The 18,866-nt window shown below is 46.0% G+C and overlaps 1 protein-coding gene across 4 annotated transcripts in view; it reads left to right on the top strand.

Annotated features, from left to right (window-relative positions):
* Window positions 1–17,040, top strand: part of C6H2orf42 (chromosome 6 C2orf42 homolog) — a 28,154-nt gene extending 11,114 nt beyond the window's left edge. For all 4 annotated transcript variants that reach the window (XM_032906164.1, XM_032906167.1, XM_032906165.1 and 1 more), the window contains exons 5-10: window positions 838–942; window positions 2,539–2,643; window positions 7,280–7,387; window positions 11,165–11,265; window positions 14,014–14,176; window positions 16,394–17,040. In XM_032906164.1, the coding sequence (XP_032762055.1) occupies window positions 838–942; window positions 2,539–2,643; window positions 7,280–7,387; window positions 11,165–11,265; window positions 14,014–14,176; window positions 16,394–16,602 (791 nt within the window). In that variant the 3' untranslated portion in view covers window positions 16,603–17,040. The remainder of the gene's footprint in view (window positions 1–837; window positions 943–2,538; window positions 2,644–7,279; window positions 7,388–11,164; window positions 11,266–14,013; window positions 14,177–16,393) is intronic.
* The last annotated feature ends 1,826 nt before the right edge of the window (window positions 17,041–18,866 follow it).

Below are 18,866 nucleotides of genomic sequence, written 5' to 3'. Positions count from 1 at the left end.
AGTGCAGGAGGTGCGAGCTGCCATGTGGGCGCTGGAAAACTGAACCCGGCTCTTCTGCCAAGGAGCCAGTGTTCTTAACTGCTAAGCCATTGGTCTAGCCCCAGTTTTGCAGACTTCTTCTAAGATTATTTTTTGTCTGGGCTGGAGAGATATCTCAGTGAGTAAAGATTCTTGCTATCAAGTTTGAAGATCTGAGTAATTGGGGACCATCCCTGGGACCCCATGGTGGAAAGAAAGAACTAACACCCAAATTGTCCTCTGACCTCTATGTGTGTGTGGCACACCTGCATACACATAAAATAAAAATGTCAAGAGACATGGCCCAGTGGTTAAGAGCACTGGATGCTCTTCCAAAAGATCCTGTGGAGTTCAATTCCCAGCACCCACATGACAGCTCACAACTGTCTGTAACACCGGTTCCAGGGATCTGCACCCTCACCTAGACACTTATGAAGACAAAAACAGTAATGAACATAGTATAAAAATAAATCTTCAAAAATAAATTAAAATGTAACAGCAAAGTTACTTTGTCTTGTATGTAGGTAAGATTATCTTTAACTCCTGATCCTGTCTCTACCTCCCATCTGCAGGATTACATGCCAGGCTGTAGATATGATGTCGTCTTGTGTGTTGTTTTGTCTCTGAGACAGGCCTGGGGCTCACCTTGCCGTGGAGGATGACCCTGAACGTATTCCACCTCCATTTCCTGCTAGCACTGCAGACTTGTGCCATTGCCCTCGTTTATGGGGCATCGGGCTCAGTGCATGTTATGCAGCACTTGGGTTCCATCTCGTTCCCAAGGCATGTCTTAAGTATCGGAACCCATTTCTGATCTAGGTGCACAGGTGACCAGCTCACTGATGCCACAAGATGCAGTAAACAGCAATCTAAGGAAGAGTGGCCTGAAAAAGCCCATGGTTACATCATCACTGAAAAGGCAGGGTAAGTTTCCCTTCCTAGAAGGGGCTCCAGGGGTGGAAACTATCCAGGGTAGTCAGAAGGAGTACTCAAAAGAAACGCTGCATGTTGTCTCCCATGATGTGGTACTAACATAAAGAACAGCAGTGGCTGGATTCCCAGCAGCTGAGGTCTCTCCTGCTCCCCGAGGTTCTCATAATGCTCAGAATTACGCTAGGATATACAGGGGTCCAGCACTTTATCTGCTGCTCTGCTATGAGTTCGGATCTCAGCACTCTCTTGGACAGGTCACAGACACTGTAACTCCAGCTTTAAGGGATTTTTTATGTCATCTGACCTGGGAAAAACACATATACACAAAAGTAAACAAATCTAAGAATAAATTGATGGCTTGGTAGTTTAGAGCACTGGAACTCCTCTGTAGACCAGGGTGGCCTTGAACTCAGAGATCTGCCTGCCTCAGCCTCTCGAGTGGTGGGATTAAAGGCATGTGCCTCTACTGCCTGGCCAATACCTCCCTGCTTTTAATTACTGTTTTTATTTAATGTGAACAGGAGTTTTGCCTATGTGCATGTCTGTATACTGTATGCATACCTCATGCCTGCAGAGGCCATAGGAGCATCTGATCCCCTGGGAACTAGAGTTGTAACCTGAACAGTTGTAAGGTACTATGGCTCTGAAAATCAAACCCAGATCTTCAGGAGCAGCCACTGTTATTAACCTCTGAGCCATCTCTCTTGACCCTGGTTTGCTTTGCTTTGTTTTATGTTGCCCTTGACTGGCTTGGACCCCGATACGCAGATCAGGATGGCCTTGAACTCACAGATGTCCATGTCCTTCTGCCTCCTGACTGCTAGAATTAAAGGCATGCACTACCACAGCTGACTGTTCAAACTATTTGTCTCAAAACCCTGTGAGTAGCCACAGGTGACCCTGGACTCCTGCTCCTCCTGCCTCTGTTTCCTAAATGCTGACATAGGCATACATCCTCACTCTGGTCACTTTATTATAAGGATGTACCGTCATGCCCAATGTACATGGGTGGTTTTGTTTGTGTTTTTTTTTTTTTTTTTTTTTTTTTTAAGTTTTATGAAGCTAGAGAGGTGGTTCAGCAGGTCAGAGCTCTTAGTACTCTTGAGGATACAAGTTCAATTCCCAGACTTCACACTGGGTGGCTTACAAGCACCTGTACCTCTAGTTTCAGGAGATTCGGTGGCCTTGATGGCCTCAGAGGCCACTGTATGCACATAAGATATATATAGAGAGATGTAGTTACGTGTGTGTGTGTGTAAAATACATCTGTGGGGTTAAGGATTTAGCTCAGTGGTAGAGCGCTTAAGGCCCTGGGTTCAGTCCTCAGCTCCGAAAAAAAAAATATATCTGTTATCACACTGGATACACTGGATATCATAAAATGTATAGTAGTTATATGTCAGTGAAAAAGAAAAAACCCTTAAACCTATTTCACTTAGTTTCTTTTCTCCATGTTTAATCTTTATGTTCTTTTTTTTTTCTGTATAAACTACGTGACTATTTCGAGCTTTAGTTAATTGTTTATTTTGAAAGAAAAGTAATGTTAATGAAAAACATTTGTTTTACTTTGTTTTTTCCTTTTTCTAGTCTGTGGTCAGCTGTTAGATGAGGCACAGGTGACCTTGTCTTTCCAAGACTGGCTGGCCAGTGTCACAGAGCGCATCCATCAGACCATGCACTATCAGTTTGACGGTGAGTACAGCCGGAAGCGGGAGACATCACAGTAGCGTGCAGCAGTTCCACTCTGACTTGTAGAAAAACTAAGTAAGCTTGGGTTCCAAGAGCACTGAGCCACAAGAGAGTCAATGTCAAGCTGGTGTGGCAGCACTGGAACTGGAGGGCTGCCCTGAGTCTGAGCCAGCCTGAGGTACAGACTGAAGCCTTGTTTGTTGTTTAAGAGGGGAGGGATAGCTTAGTGTTAGAGCATGTGCCCTGCACACACAAGTCTCTCAGTTCTTTCCCCATTACTAAGAAAAATAATAAGCTAACCAGATGGCTTAGCGGTAAAGGCACTTGCTGTCAGGCCTGACAACCTGCGTTTGAGCTCCAGAACTCACAAGGTTAAAGGAGAAAACCATTCCCGCAAGGTGTCCTTTGACCTATACTCGTGCACTATGGCCCACATCCTTCCCTCCCCCATAAATAAATAAATGTAATACAAAAACAGCAAACAAGCAAACAAAGAAGAAAGATATCAAAACTGGAAGAGCTAAAGAATCATTACCAAATGATTAATTTAATCATAATTGGACTACAGGACCAAAAAAGTGGAGTTAGAGATAGAAGTGAAAAGAGCAGCAGATAAAACCTGTACGTCTGCCTGGGTCTTTGCCTTTTTGTTTGTGTCTGGTGTGCCGAAGCTTTAGATTGTAAATAATACCTCTCGAGCCTCCTGGAAGTCAAAGCAGAGGTGGGCAAGGCTTCGGTGCTCCTTCCCTTGAGCACGCTGTAGGTGGATGGTGTGGCAGCTTATCTTCAGTGTCAGCTTGACTAGAAACACAGCACTGAGTGTGCATAAGGACCATGACAGAGATTTAACCGAGTAGGTGACAGCATCCCGTGGGTGGGATAACACTATAAGCACTGTACCAGCATTCACCTCTCTGCTTCCTGACACTGGTTGTGAAGGAACCAGCCACTTCACACTCCTGCTGTCCAGTGCTAGAACCTCTCTGGCTGTCATGCCCTCCCTACTGTGAACCCTTAAACTGTGTGCCATACAGACCCTTTTTTCTTTAAGCTACTTTCATTAGTGTTTTGTCCAGCAGAATTCTTTTTTTTTAACAAATACATTTTTTTAAATTTATTTTATGTGAGTACACTGTTGCTATCTTGAGACACATCAGAAGAGTGCATATGATCTTATTACAGATGGTTGTGAGCCATCATGTGGTTGCTGGGATTTGAACTCAGGACCTCTGGAAGAGCAGTCAGTGCTCTTTTTTTTTTTTTTCGGAGCTGGGGACTGAACCCAGGGCCTTGCGTTTGCTAGGCAAGCGCTCTACCACTGAGCTAAATCCTCAACCCCAGCAGTCAGTGCTCTTAACCACTGAGCCATCTCTCCAGCCCCAGCGGAATTCTTAATACAGTTCCTGATTTGTCAGATGATGAAACGCTCCATGCTTTTCTGAGGCATTTTGATTATATGACCACCAGAACCCACCTAAAAAAGTTTCACTCTGGGTTTGGGAGATATGAACTTTAATCTCAATGCTAAAAGGGTGGTCACCTGCACTAATCTAATTGACAAGATCCAAGTTTTGATGAGAGAACTTGTCTCAAAAATCCATTTGTGGGTGAGCAGTGAGGTGGTTCAACAAGGACAAGGCACCTTCCCACTAAACCTGATGGTCTGACTTTAATCCCTGGAACTCATGGTAGACAGACAAAACTGGCTTCTGCAGGTTATCCTCTGACATCACACCCTCCCCCCAACATGTGTGCCATAGGCTGCATGTGTGGACGGACGGACACACACACACACACACACACACACACACACACACACACACACACACACTAAATTAAAACAAGTCAGAACTGGAGTGATGGCTTAGCAGTCAAGAGCATTTCTTGCTTTCAGAGGCCCTGAGTTGGGCTCCAGCATCCACGTGGTGGCTCCCTATCACCAGTCCAGGGGAGGAAACACCTTCTTCTCACTTCTTCATGTGCTTACTTATTGCACATACAAACATGCAGGCAAGATACTCACAGACATAAAACAAAGTTGTAAAAAGTGTTTTCATAAGCAAAAAGCCACACAGACAACAAAGGCAGAGACATAATCCTAAGGAATCCTTTAAGCTCACCTCTGGCCTCCACACTGCTTTCAAGTACATGTGTGTACCTACACACATGAACCCACAACACATCTGTACACACTGAGCACTGAGTTTTGACATTGGCATTCTACAGTCAGTAAAAGTAAGCAGAGCCAGCTGGGTGTGATGACCTGCACCTAGCATCTCACAGAAGGATCCATTCAAGGTCTCACTCACAGTGAGTGAGGGGACAGCCAAACTACTTAAGATGCTCCCTCAAAATATATCAGCAACATAGGCGGTGGTGGTACACATCTCTAATCCTTGCACTGGTTAAACAGAGGCAGGTGGAACTCTGAATTCTAGGACAGCCAGGGATACACAGAGAAACCCTGTCTCAAAAAACATAAAAGCAAAACAAAAAATCAGTAACACTTGGGAGACAAAGGCAGTTAAATGTCTGTGAGCTCCAGGCCAAGGAAAGCCACTTATAGTAACTGTCTTAAAAACAAAAGAAAAATATCAAGAAAAATGTGAATATAAAGTAGAAGTTTTTCTATTCTAATTCTTTTTTTTCAAGATTTATTTATTTCATGTTTATGAGTACACTGTCGCTGTCTTCAGACACACCGGAAAAGGGCATCAGGTCCCATTACAGATAGTTGTGAGCCACCATGTGGTTGCTGGGAATTGAACTCAGGACCTCTGGAAGAGCAGTCAGTGATCTTCCCCACTGAGCCATCTCTCTAGTCCTCTATTCTAACTCTTTAAAAAAAAAAATCTTGGGGTTAGGGATTTGGCTCAGTGGTAGAGCGCTTGCCTAGGAAGCGCAAGGCCCTGGGTTCGATCCCCAGCTCCGAAAAAAAAAAAATCTTTTTTTTTCTTGTTTGGAGTTTCTATTTTTTGTTTTGTTCTTTATGTGTATGTTTGTGACCCTGTGTGTGTGTGTGTGTGTGTGTGTGTGTGTGTGCGCACGCACGTGCGCAATGACTGTGTCATGCTCCCCAGATCTGGAGTTGCAGGTGACCATGAGCCTCCTGACATGGGTGCTTGGAGCCAGCTCAGTTCTCTGGTAGAGCAGCAAATGTAGAGCCATCTCTCCAGCCCTCTTTACTCTTTTGTTTTTGAAATCTATGTTGCCAGAGTGACAAGTTCAGAACCCGGCCTCAGCCTCTAAAAATGCTGGGATTATAGTGTCCTACCTTGCCTAACAACTCCTTTAATATATATTATTTAACATTTTAGAAAAAATGATTTATTTTATTGGAAGGTGATTTGTCTGCAGGTATGTATGCATGCCCTGTGCATCCGGTATCTGCAAAGGTCAGAAGTGGTCAGATCCCCTGAAACTAGAGTCACAGATGGCTGTGAGCCACCATGTGGGTGCTGGGAACCAAACCTGGGTCCTCTGCAAGGGCAACAAGTGCTCTAAACTATTGAACTAAAATTTTTTCAAGTTAAATAGTGGTCTTTCTCTCAGAGGCAGGAGTGCTGGCGCACCTGTACTTCTAGCATATGGGACAGAGGAAGGAGGAGGAGCCCTAAGGTTTGAGGTCAGTCTACATAGTGATTTAAACCCAACCCCTGCCTGTGCTGCATAATAAGACTGTGTCTAAAACATGTCCAAAGTTCTGGGCTTCTCTGTGGACCTCTAGATGGTTCCTTCTGCTAGAATTAAGAAAAACTCTGAGCTAGTTGTCTCCCTACAAAATTCTGTTGACTTTTTCTTCATCCAAATTACTTTAAGAGATTAGGATGTTTTCTTATAATTTATGTGCCCTGGAGTTATGGTTAGACTGATGTTGACTGAACCTGCAGCAGCCTGACCCTGTAACCTTAGCACTCATGGTCCTGACTGTGAAGGTGTGGGCAGTCTCCTGCTTTGCTCACACATGAATACAGCCAGCAGGTGCCAGGGCATAGAGGCCAGGAGTCAGTCAAGTGGACAGGCCAACAGAGGCCCCTTAGCTCACTTACGTGTTCTCATTTCACATGGCCTTCAAGGAGAGAAGTCTACTCTGGTGGTGGCTACATACCTGGGGCTCTGAAAAGTCATCCTTGGAGGAGGATAAGTGTGTTATAAGCAAGGGACGAAGGAGGGACCAGGCTGATACAGCCCTCGGCTTTCAAGGTCCCTTCAGTCTTGTAATCTTTGAATAAAGAAACCTTGAGGGTGGTGGTGCTGCTGGTGGTGCTGGTGGTGGTGCTGCTGGTGGTACTAGTGTTGTTGGTGGTGCTGGTGGTGGTGCTGTTGGTGGTGGTGGTGGTGGTAGTGGTGGTGGTGGTGGTGTTACATCTTAACGGGTTGGGAGAGGGGCACATGCATGCCATGGCCAATGTGTGGCAGTTAGAAGACAATTTGCAGGAATTGGTTTTCCCTTTCCACATGTGGGTTTCAGTCAGGTTATCAAACTAGGCAGCAGGTGCCCTTACACTGATCTGTCTCCCGAGCCTGCCCACACCAGATACTCAGGAGCACAGCCCCATTCGTTCCTTTCCTTTTCCTGTCCTCATACTTCAAGAAAACAACCAAGTTCATTTAAATGATGTCCTTCTCTTTTCTGCAGGCAAACCAGAGCCCCTGGTGTTCCACATTCCTCAGTCCTTTTTTGATGCCTTGCAACAGAGAATATCCACAGGAAGTGCAAAAAAGCGGCTCCCCAACTCCACCACAGGTGCCAGTCTCCCTGGGGAAGAGTCATAGCAATTGTGGCCTAGAGAAGTGTGTGTGGAAAAATCTCTGTGGGACTCTCAGAGCTGCCATGTGTAGGCAAGTTACGGGGACATGAAGCTTTTAGATATTAGCTCTTAGAACAGTGACTGTCCCTCCAAAGACAGGTACTTCTTCCAGTAAGAGTGAATGGAAGCATTCAGGAGCTATAAACCTGGCAAATGATGAGCAAAGACTGATACTTCCAGGTGTGGTACAGTTTCCACAAAAACATCTGAAGCCCCAGAGGCCAAAACCTAAGGGGGTATCAATAGATACGCCATCCATCGGTGTGCAGATGGAACTGGGATCACACTCTCTCAGCAGAGCCCTGACTGACGGTCAAGACATGATTGTTCACCAGCCTCTTCAAGGGCATTTGGGTCAAACTGACAGATGTCCAGAGGGGTGCTTTCCAAAAACTTTATCTGGAGGAAACATTTCCAATAGTACATTAAGAGTATAATTCCAGCTGGGCATAGTGGTGCATGCCTGTAGTCCCAGCACTTGGAAGGCAGAGACAGGTGGGTCTCTGTGAGTTAGAGGGTAGCCTGGTCTACAGAGTGAATTTCAGGACAGCCAGGGCTACACAGAGAAACTCTGTCTCAAAAAATAAAAAACAAATAACAAAATATAGTTCCAACCTGATATGGTGGCACACACCTTTCATCACAGCAGACAGGACGCAGAAGTAGGTGGATCTTTTAGTTCCAGACCAGCCTGGTGTCCAGAGCAAGTTCCGAGACCAGCAGGGGTACACAGAAGAAACTCTGTCTCAAAACACACGCACACACACGCACACACACGCACGCACACGCACACGCACACGCACACACACACCATGGTAAGGGGTTTGTGGCAGCAATAGGAGGTGACTGGTTGCATGGCATCCACAGGAAGCAGAGGGAAAGGAATGGTGGTGCTCATCTCACTGTCTCCTTTTGGTTCTGTTAAGACTCTAACTTTAAAATGGTACGACCCAGATTGAGATGTGGTCTTCACACCTAGTTAATGTGTAAAGTCCCTGAAAAACATCCTCAGAGACTTGTTTCTGTGGTGATTGTAGGTCTCATCAAGTTGGCAGTATATCAGTCACAAGATAGCCATTAGTAATGTGAACGAAAGCACATCACTGTAAACCTTGACATTCATCTCTAGTTCCCATAGATGCATGGCCCTGTCATAATACAAAATGCTTTCGGTTCACCATCATGAGTTCCCATGGCTCTTAACAGTCCCAGTGGGTCTCATCTAATACTCAAGCCAGTCTTAACTGAGAACACCTACAACATGAGAGCCAACCTACACTGAGTATTCAATAGCATAGGATAAACATACCTATTCCAAAATGGAAGAATTAGGGCATAGCAAGGAATGATTGGATCAAAGCAAGACTGAAGCTCACCAGGGCAACACCAAATCCTATACTTTCATGTTGGGCATCTGGGGCTCCAAAGAGCCTGGGGAGCCCCACCCCTCCAGCTCTGCTGCCTGAGGACACAGCCTCTCTCTTGAGCCAGTCTTTAATACCTGCAGAACCAATATCTGTGGACAGTGCAGCTAGCTCAGGACGAACCTCACCTCCTTCAAACGCTGTTGCCGTGGCTGTTGTGTGCTGACTCTGGGGAGCACTTCCTAGGCAGGTGTTTTTGAGCAGGGAACCCTTTCCTTACCATCCTCAATTAGACTCTTCTTTCTAGTCAAGTTTTACTTTCATACATTGGCGGCTTTGATGTGTGGGGTCTTGTCCTCAGGACCCCTTTCCTGTTGTCCCAGTGCAGAGTGCTGTGTTTCCTTTTAGTGGCTCTCACCGAACCTCATAGCGACAGCTGCTTTCAATCCTGCATTGTCTCTGACTTTCAACTTACTCATGCACTTTTTTCTTGACACTGCACACTTTGGTATCATCTCTCTCCTTTTCTGTTCTTTCCCCAGGGACCTGAGTAAGCAGTGAGCCATAGCCATTGTATAGTCTGAATGCCGCCTGTCTGAAGATGACCATGTAGTCCAGTTCTTAATAATCCAGTTTTACCCAGGCTCTTGTGACACAGGCAAAACACAGCCAGTCTCTTTGCTTGAATATAGTATGAGTCTCTACTGGCCTGGTTACTGAGAGTCTTCATTCCTCTCCGAAGGCACATGAGCCACATCTCTCTTAGCATTTTGGTCTCCTACCACCTCATTGAAATGCCCATTGGGCTCTACTTACAGCATTTTAGGTTGTTTTAGCCCATGGAACCAAACTCTTCCACATGACTCCTGTAAACCACTTCCAAAGGCCCAATAACCAAACAGTCAGCTCCACTCAATAATTCTGTGTTAGTTACTTGTTACTGTGATGAAGTACCTGACAGGAAGTCCCTTATGGAGGAAGCATTGTTTTGGCTCACTGTTTGGATACACATGGTAGAGAAGTTACGACACCAGGAAAGTGAGGCAGCCATCACATCTACAGCTAGGAATTGGAGAGAGATGAATCCCGGAACTTAGCTTGCATTCTCCTTTGTATTCAGTTTGGGACCCCAGCCCATGGAATGATGCCAGCCACAGTTAGGATGGGTCTTCCCACCTCAGCATAATCTAGACACTGTCTCATACACAGGCCTAGAGGTCTGTGTGGTGTTTTTGATTCTAAGTCCAAACAAGTTATCATCAAGATTAATCATGATGCCAAGCACAATTGCAAATACGTTTAAAGTACTCAGGAAGCAGAGGCAGGTAGAACTCTGGGAGTTTGTGGCCAGCTCAGTCAATGATACACAGGGAAACCCCATCTTAAAGGACACCAACAAGGGCTGGAGAGATGACCCAGCTGTTAAGAGCACTGACTGCTCTTCCAGAGGTCCTGGGTTCAATTCCCAGCAACCACATGGTGGCTCACGCCCATCTGTAATGGGATCTGATGCCCGCTTCTGGTGTGTCTGAAGACAGTGACAGTGAACTCACATAAAATAAATAAAACTTTTTTAAAAAAAAAAGACACCAACAAACATAAAGATCAACCATCACAAATTTTGAAATGGGAAGATTTTACTTTTAGAGTAACTTTTTAGAAATAAAGAAGGGGGAAGAAGAGCCATCAGGTGGCCAGCAACCAGAAGTGATTACAGCTAGAAAGCAGCGATGTCTTCCAGTAAGTTGTGAGGTGATAGAACAGTGGCTCAGTGGGGCTCAAGTCAAGTTTCGAAAAGTGCAAGCTGTGAGTTCACAATGCTTTGAGACCCGAAGACCTTCATGCTCAGAGCTTATCCATCAAACTAGAGGCCTCTCATACAGTAATGTTAATCCCTCAGATATACTATAGGCCGCTGGCAGAGCTGTTTTAATTTCACGTGCAGATGGTGGGTAGGTATCACTTGTATTTCCTTAAAGGACTGTGATTCGACCCATTGCATCTCGTGTTGTAAGATTTTCAGAGTGGAATGCTATGCACATAGCTCTACCAGACATAGGACGGTAGCCCAAAGGCCTGGGTTTGTCCTAACACAACAGAAAAGGAGCAACAACAAAATATGTAAACAAGTTTCTAAGGTCTAAAAAGGAGCATCTGGAAAAGCTCAGCCTTCTGCATTGGAGGTCCATTTCCTATGCTCAGTCAGTACCTGCCATTCTGTTGCACCCTTGCAGAAGGTCGGGATCAGAGGAGAATGACTGCACTGCAGTGAGCTGGATCCTGGGGTAGCGAGCACCCTGGGAGGACACTGCTTCAGTACTCACATTTGTCCCTTTCTTCTCACTGCAGCCTTCGTTCGGAAAGATGCCTTGCCCCTGGGAACCTTTTCCAAGTACACCTGGCATATCACTAATATTCTGCAAGTCAAACAAATCTTAGACACCCCAGAGGTAAGAGTTAATTCCTCAGGAGCCGGTGTGTGTGTGTGTGTGTGTGTGTGTGTGTGTGTGTGTGTGTAGGCACATCTGGATGTGTATTTTTTTTGGGACATGCTCTTTTGTCATCGTTTTTGTTTTGTTTTAGTTTGGTGAGACACAGTTTCTCTGTGTAGTTCTGGCTGTCCTGGAACTTACTCTATAGACCAGGCTATCCTAGAGTCAAAGAGATAGATCCACCTGCTCTGCCTCCCAAGTACTGAGATTAAATGCATATGTCACCACCACCTGGCAAGAGACATGGTCTTTCATTGGCCTGAAGCGCAAACAGTTTAGTCAGACCAGCTGGCCAGCAAGCCTGAGGACCCTGCTGTCTTTCCTGCCCCATTTTGTTTTTGAGTCAGTGTCTTTCTTTGGCCTGGAGCTCACCAAGTAGGTTAGGCTGGATGGCCTGTGAGCCCCCAGGGTTCCACATGTCTCTGTGTCTCCAGCACTGAAATTACAAGCGAGTCCCACCACACCTGAATTTCTAGGGACAGAACTGAAATTCAGGTCCTTCTGCATGGGTGCTGAGCACTTCACTGACTGAGCCACTTCTCCAGCTCTCCCTTTTCATGGTTAAGGATTATTCAGCTGGAGTTTGTATAGTTCTGAGTCTGATTTTGGTAACTGTTCATGCTTAGAACATGTTTTAAAGGACCAGTGAGATCACTCAGCAAGTAAAGGTTTTTGATGGCCTGAATTTGATCCCAGCCCATATAAAAGGGAGTCTAGTGGTACACACTTTGAATCCCAGCTCTAAGATGGAGGCAGGAGGACCACATTTCAAACCCGTCGTCAGCTGCACATCAAGCCAGAAGCCAGCCTCAGCTAGATGAGACCCTGTATGAAAAAGCAAAGTAGGGGTTGGGGATTTAGCTCAGTGGTAGAGTGCTTGCCTAGCAATCGCAAGGCCCTGGGTTGGTCCCCAGCTCAGAAAAAAAAAAAAAAAAAAAAAAAAAAAAAAAAAAAGAAAAAGCAAAGTAACCACAAAAACATATCTCAAATTTAAGATACCGGTTTTTGCCTCCAGGGTCACAAAGCAAGGTTTGGGGCTATGCATAAGTGGTGCAGTTCTTTGATCCAGCACTCAGCAGTCAGAGACCGGCCTGTCTACATGGCAAGTTCCAGACTAGCCAGAGCCACCACATAACACCTTGTCCTTGCCCGCCCCCAGGTGAATTCATGATACTCTGGTGTCTATGAATATCCTGGACTTCACTGATTGCTGCTTGAATAGGTTTTCATAATAGTAGATGACGCTCCACGTGAAGTCACTGGGCCTTGTTTAAGCTCCGCTCCAAACTGTCATTTGATGATGTGCTTAGTCCCTTTCACCAGGACACACTGAATATTGTACTACAGCTACTTGCTTGCTTATTTATTTATTTAGTGTGAGTGTGTGTGGGGGGGTGTCTGTCTGTCTGTATGTATGACTCGGCTCCCTCCTCCTCCTGTTGCTTCTAGGGGTTGAACACAGGTGATCACCCTTGCCCCAGGTGCCATTACCCACTCAGCCATCCATCTCACAGGTCCAACACTATGCATTTTATAATAGTTTGTTGAAGTAGATCCGAAGTAGTGTGACAGATCACACCCTTCTACAGAGTAGAATATTTCAAAAACCTCAACACAGTGTGACTCTGATGCATGAAGGTAGTTTAGCCAGGCTGACTAACTCATACTTACAGTCCAGTTCTTGGGAGGCAAAGGCAGAGATCTAGAATTTCAGGGGTACACAGTGCAACTGTCTCAAAAACAAACACAAAAAAGATTGATTAGCGGCAAAGCATCATTGCATTCAGAAGTAAGCTTTTGATGGTTACACAGCTTACACGTGAGCCCTAGAAGACAGGGTCTGGAGAGAACATATCTTGAGGTTAAGTGTGATAGAGTAGCGCTCTTCATCCTCCTCTAGTCTCTGTGCATATGCATACAGGCACATGTATCTGTATACATGTTCACATATACAACAGATACATACACACATGGAATACTTTTTTTAAAAGAAAGTTTATTGATTTGCCTGCACTTAAGATAAAAACAGTATCATGGGGTTGGAGAAATGGCTCAGTGATTAAAAGCACTGGTTGTGCTTCCAGAGGACCCAGATTCAAGTCTCAGCACCCGCATGGCTGCTCACCGCTGCCATGTAACTGTAACTACAATTTCAGCCCCTCAGTATCTAACCCTCTTCCTCTGATTTCTCAAGCACCCACATACATGAGAGCCATATATATACACACACTGTCGGTCCCAAAGAAGCCTGGGGCAAGCCACAGTACCTGTGGCTTCTCTGTGCACCCTACACACACCCTAAATTCTCCAGCCCAGGGCTGGGCTTCCCTTCTCCCAGCTTCTCTTTCCTATGTAACTCAGCCACTTTGGCTACAAACAGTATTAGTTCTGCTCTTAGTTCTCTTGGTTCCCATGTGCTTTCTGAAACTTTTCCCCACACCCCCTTTCTTTTCCTTTCCTGCTCCCCACCCCTTCCTCCAGGCCTGGTTCAGTCTTGTTTAGACCTCCAGATGCCTCTGGCTGCTTTCTCCCTCCAGGCTACAATGAAACCTTCTCAGCAATGCCCAGGAGCAGTCAGGCCCTTGTTTTCATTCACACACACACGTGGATATTTTAAAAGGTAGACTCATAAGTGACCTAGTGGCACCCAAGGTACACATGTGTCACGTTTTCTGGGTCTTCCTTTCTTACTGTCTGTGTGTCCAGATGCCCCTGGAAATCACACGTAGCTTCATCCAGAACCAGGATGGGACTTATGAGCTATTTAAATGCCCTAAAGTGGAAGTGGAGAGCATAGCGGAAACCTACGGCCGCATAGAGAAGCAGCCTGTGCTGAGACCTTTGGAGCTGAAAACCTTCCTCAAAGTTGGTAAGTGACTCTCAGAAGCACCTCTGCCTTGAGGGTCACCTGTTCCTGAGGCTCAGGGTCTGGGCCTTAATCAAAGCTCATGCACTCATTTTGTAAGAACCTGAGAAACATGTTTGTCTCTCTTGAGCTGGTGATTTTTGAAAAGTAGCTGAATGTGTGTGCATTGTGGAGAGATCATGAAAGAATCAGACCCCCTGCAGTCTACCCTCCTCCTCACAGAAGCATCAGTTATTTCTGTAACACCCCCACCCCTACCCACCCCACCCCCGCCATCTCACTGTGTAGCCTGCCTTGTCTGAAACTCACTGTGTAGACTGAATGAAGGGGGTGGGGAGTGGCTGGAGAGATGGCTCAGCAGTTAAGAGCACTAACTAGTCTTCCAGAGGTCCTGAGTTCAATTCCCAGCAACCACATGGTGGCTCACAACCATCTGTAATGGGATCCGATGCCCTCCTCTGGTATGTCTGAAGACAGCTACAGTATAATCACATACATGAAATAAATAAATCTAAAAAGGAAAAAAGGAAGGACGACACCACTCCTAAGTATGAAGGTTTATTGTAGATAAAAGGAGCATAGCAGAGGCTAGCCTACATACTTATCAAATGTAAACGTGATCTCTGAAGTTTATTCTAATGTATGTATTCATATACCAACCATCTTCTCTTCTCTTCCAGATCTTCACTCGGTGTCCAATATTTGATATAAGAAACTTTTACTGAGTTAGATGAGGTGGAACTTGCTTTTAAACAGATACATTCAGATGGCAGATGCAGGCAGATCTGTGAGTTCCAGGCCAGCCAAGACAGAGACCCTATCTCAGAAAAATGAAACATGCTTCCTTGTGTTTTTGTTACTGGTAGGAAATGCCATTAATCTGTGTCCTCTCCAGCCAGTACTGTGGTGCATAGTGGGGTTGAACTGTGCTGTGGAACCATGCAGATTTGACTTTATGTCTGAGCTTGACCCTTCCTTGCTGGTTTCTCTTCCCACAGGCTTGCTGCTCTGTGTCATAAAGCCAGCAGTGGGGTAGGCATGTAAAGTCACAGTGAGCATCAAGAGAGAGGTCCCAGGTCAAACTGTGGGAGTTGATTCTCCCCTTGCACCATGAAGATCAGGCCATCATGTGCCTTTAACCTAGCCACCTCACTGGCCCCTGAAGTTACCTTCTGAATGGTTACAGCAGCACTGGCTGCTCTTCCTTTCATTCCTCTAGTTCTCTTTCCTTTCTTAACCCCATCGGGGCTACTTATTCTCTGCTTGGTGCAAGTTCCACCTGGGCAGTTAATCCCTGGACACTTGTTTCTAATTTGTGACTTTCTTTACATTTGATATAATGGGGATGGGGTAGAGAGTACTATTGGACACAGATAGACGACAGCTTGCAAAGGTTGGTTCTCTCCTTCCACCAAGAGCTCCCTGAAAGTGCCCTTAACCACTAACGTTTGTTGGCCCTGTTCTTTTTGTTTCTTTTGCAGCATTGGTTGTGACAGGGTCTTACTATGTAATCCTGGCTGGCCTGGCCTGGAACTTGCTTGGTAGGCCAGACCAGCCTCCAGCTCACAGAGATCCACTTGTCTGCATCCAAAGAGTGCTGGGATTGCAGGTGTGGGCTACTAAGCCCAGTTTTGGCTTCTTATTTAAATTATTTAAGGCTGAACAGAGTAAAATGTTCTGCATTAGAATTTTGGTTACCCTGCCTCCTCCTTTGTTAATAATGTGTTACAAACTAAGGGTGGTGGTAAACGCTTTTAAACCCAGCACTCTAGAAGCAGGTGAGCCTCGTCCACAGAGCTAGTTCCAGAACAGTGAGGGCTACACAGAGAAAGACAGCCACAAAAAGGGGAAGGGGTGGGGGGTGGTGTTAGTCAGGGTTTCTATTCCTGCACAAACATCATGGCCAAGAAGCAAGTTTGGAGGAAAGAGTTTATTCAGCTTACACTTCCACAGTTGTGTGTACATCTATGTATATGGAGGAGCTCAGAGGACAACTTGGTGGAGCTGGTTTAGGAGCTTGAACTCAGGTTGCCAGGCTTGTGTCCCCACGCCTGCTTTATGTTGAGCCATCTTGCCAGCCACACCTAGAGGAGTTATATGCTACACAGTAAATAGGAGGACATCCTGAGCTCCAGTGAAGACCCTGTCTAGAAAGAAACAAAAGCAAAAGCAAAGAGTCAGGTGACCCATACTAACTGGCCTGCACCTTTCCCTCTGTAGGGAACACTTCCCCAGATCAGAAGGAGCCAACACCCTTTATCATCGAGTGGATCCCAGATATCCTCCCACAATCCAAGATTGGTGAGCTTCGAATCAAGTTTGAGTATGGTCACCACCGGAACGGACATGTGGCTGATTACCAGGACCCGAGGCCACCCATGGACCAGCCTTTGGAGCTGGCCCCTCTGACTACTATCACTTTCCCTTGAGGCAAATCAAGAGTATTTTGCAGAGTTTGCACATCCCAACTGCTGAGGACTGTAAATCCTAGTAGCACTTATATGATCCCTGCCGATGAACCGCACTTGGCTAAGATGCAGTTACTCAGCCCATCCGTGTGTGTTCTGCAGAAGACTTTTGTAAACAGCTTTGTGTGTACAGTCTTCGTTACAAATTGGACACTTATTTCTGACCAGAGTTTTAGAAGAAACAACAAAAGTCCAGCTCACTGGCTTCTCATGGAGTCACCTGCAGCTTGTTTTCTGTAATTCTCTAAAGTCACAGCACTGGATCTTAGCTAACAGTGTTGGAAAGTTAATGGTGCCCTGGGCCGAGCAGAATCCTCTCTCTCTCTCTCTGCCTGAGAGCTCCAATCATACTCTTTATCCTGATAACAAATAAAGTACAATGTCACTAGTTTTTCCAAACCATCGATGTCATGATTTTACAATTAGAACCTTTGGGAGAATTTATCTTGTAGTCAGCAGGAAAAAGTGGGCCGTGAGTTCCAGTACATCAAGAACTACAAAGGAGGGGTTGGGGATTTAGCTCAGTGGTAGAGCGCTGCCCAGCAAGCGCAAGGCCCTGGGTTCGGGTCCCCAGCTCGAAAAAAAAAAAAAAAAAAAAAAAAAAATAACTACAAAGGAGAACCTGGGATTTTTTGTTGAAGCAGCTGGTAAAATTCAAAACCTAGTTCTAGGTTCACTCATCACAGAACAGAGATGGTGGATAAAGATTTGCCTTCTAGGAGAGAATGAAACATTTCCTACACACCTGCCACGACTTCTGTTTACACTTAACTCCAGTCGGTTTTCTCATTGAGTCTTCATTTTCCCCTGGGTTATAGGCATTACTCTTCCCACAGGCCGACTGGGGCTACAGATCGATTTCTACACAGTACTAAAATTATGTTTAGTTTACTTCTGTGAATATATTCTTTCAACTTGAAATATATTAGTTTGATATGCAGGGGGTTTTTCTGTCATGCTTTGCCTACATGTATGTATGAACACATGGGTGCCTGGTACCCTGGGAAATCAGAAAAGGTTGAAGCACTTGCAGCTTGAGTTAGGGATGATTGTGAGCCATCATGGAGGTGCTGGGAACACAGGTCCGCTGATAGTCAATACTCCTAACTGCCGAGTCATCTCTCCAGCCCTTGAATAGGAATGTCGTATAAAACTCTCTTAATTGTTGGGGGCTGGGAAGATGGCTCAGTGGTTAAGAGCACTGACTGCTCTTCCAGAGGTCCTGAGTTCAAATCCCAGCAACCACATGGTGGCTCAAAAACCATCTGTAATGAGACCTGATGCCCTCTTCTGGTGTGTCTGAAGACAGCTACATTGTACTTACATATAAAAAAAAAAAAAAAAAAAAAAAAAAAAAACCTCTTAATTGCAAATGACAGAAACGCCCAGCTCCAACCTGCTCAACAAAAAGTGTCTATCTAAATTGTAAGCCCCAGGGTAAGGTCCAAGGACCCAGACACTGTGAAGTGCTATGTGGAAAACTGCACTTCAAAAAACAACGTCGGTTTCCAACTGGGTGCATGACTTCCTTCCTGCCTTCCCCTCTACGACTTGGTGTGGGTCCAGCAGCTTTGGCTGCGGTCTGGAATGCGCTCCTGTGGGACTTCGGATACTGTAGAAATGGACTAGTTCGTGAATTCCTCGTCTGCATAAAGACAGCATCACATGTTATCTGCTCATGTTGCTGGAGATGGTGCTTTCGGTACCGTCCTAAGACACAATTTCGGTTGCTGACAAAGGCAGGGGATGAGTACGCAGTCTCTATGTTTCCTGGTCTTCAAACTTCCCATAACCAGCAGCCGGACGACGTCAGGCTGTTTCAGGAGACCAAGTAATGCAAGGCTTGAAGCCACGTTTCCGCCCACACTGGCAGAAGGGAAGCCGAAGCAGCATGCGGTCACGTGGCCCCGCGAGATGACGTCACCACGCTGCCGCCGCACATCGCTTCCAGCCACACCGCCGATGTTCTTCCGCCAGGCGGCGCCGCAGGTTGGTCACGCGCCTTGTGCGCAGCCGCGCTGGCGCTCCGGACACGTCACCACCTTCGCGTCCTTTCTGGAGAGCGCGGGAAGGAGGGCGCTGCGGGTGGTGACGTCACCGGGGTTCCCCGCGAAGCTCGCGTGGGCGGAGCTGGGGACGTGGCGTCCGCCGCATGTGGAGCTGGAGGGGAGGAAACGAGGGAGAAGAGGGGGATGGGTAGGGGAGATGGGCCGAAGGGAGCAGGA

The sequence above is a fragment of the Rattus rattus genome, chromosome 6 (assembly GCF_011064425.1).
Source record: "Rattus rattus isolate New Zealand chromosome 6, Rrattus_CSIRO_v1, whole genome shotgun sequence".
NCBI classification, from domain to species: Eukaryota; Metazoa; Chordata; class Mammalia; order Rodentia; family Muridae; genus Rattus; species Rattus rattus.
The sequence above is the reverse complement of the archived record's forward strand: the minus strand, read 5'-3'. Positions and strand labels throughout refer to the sequence as shown.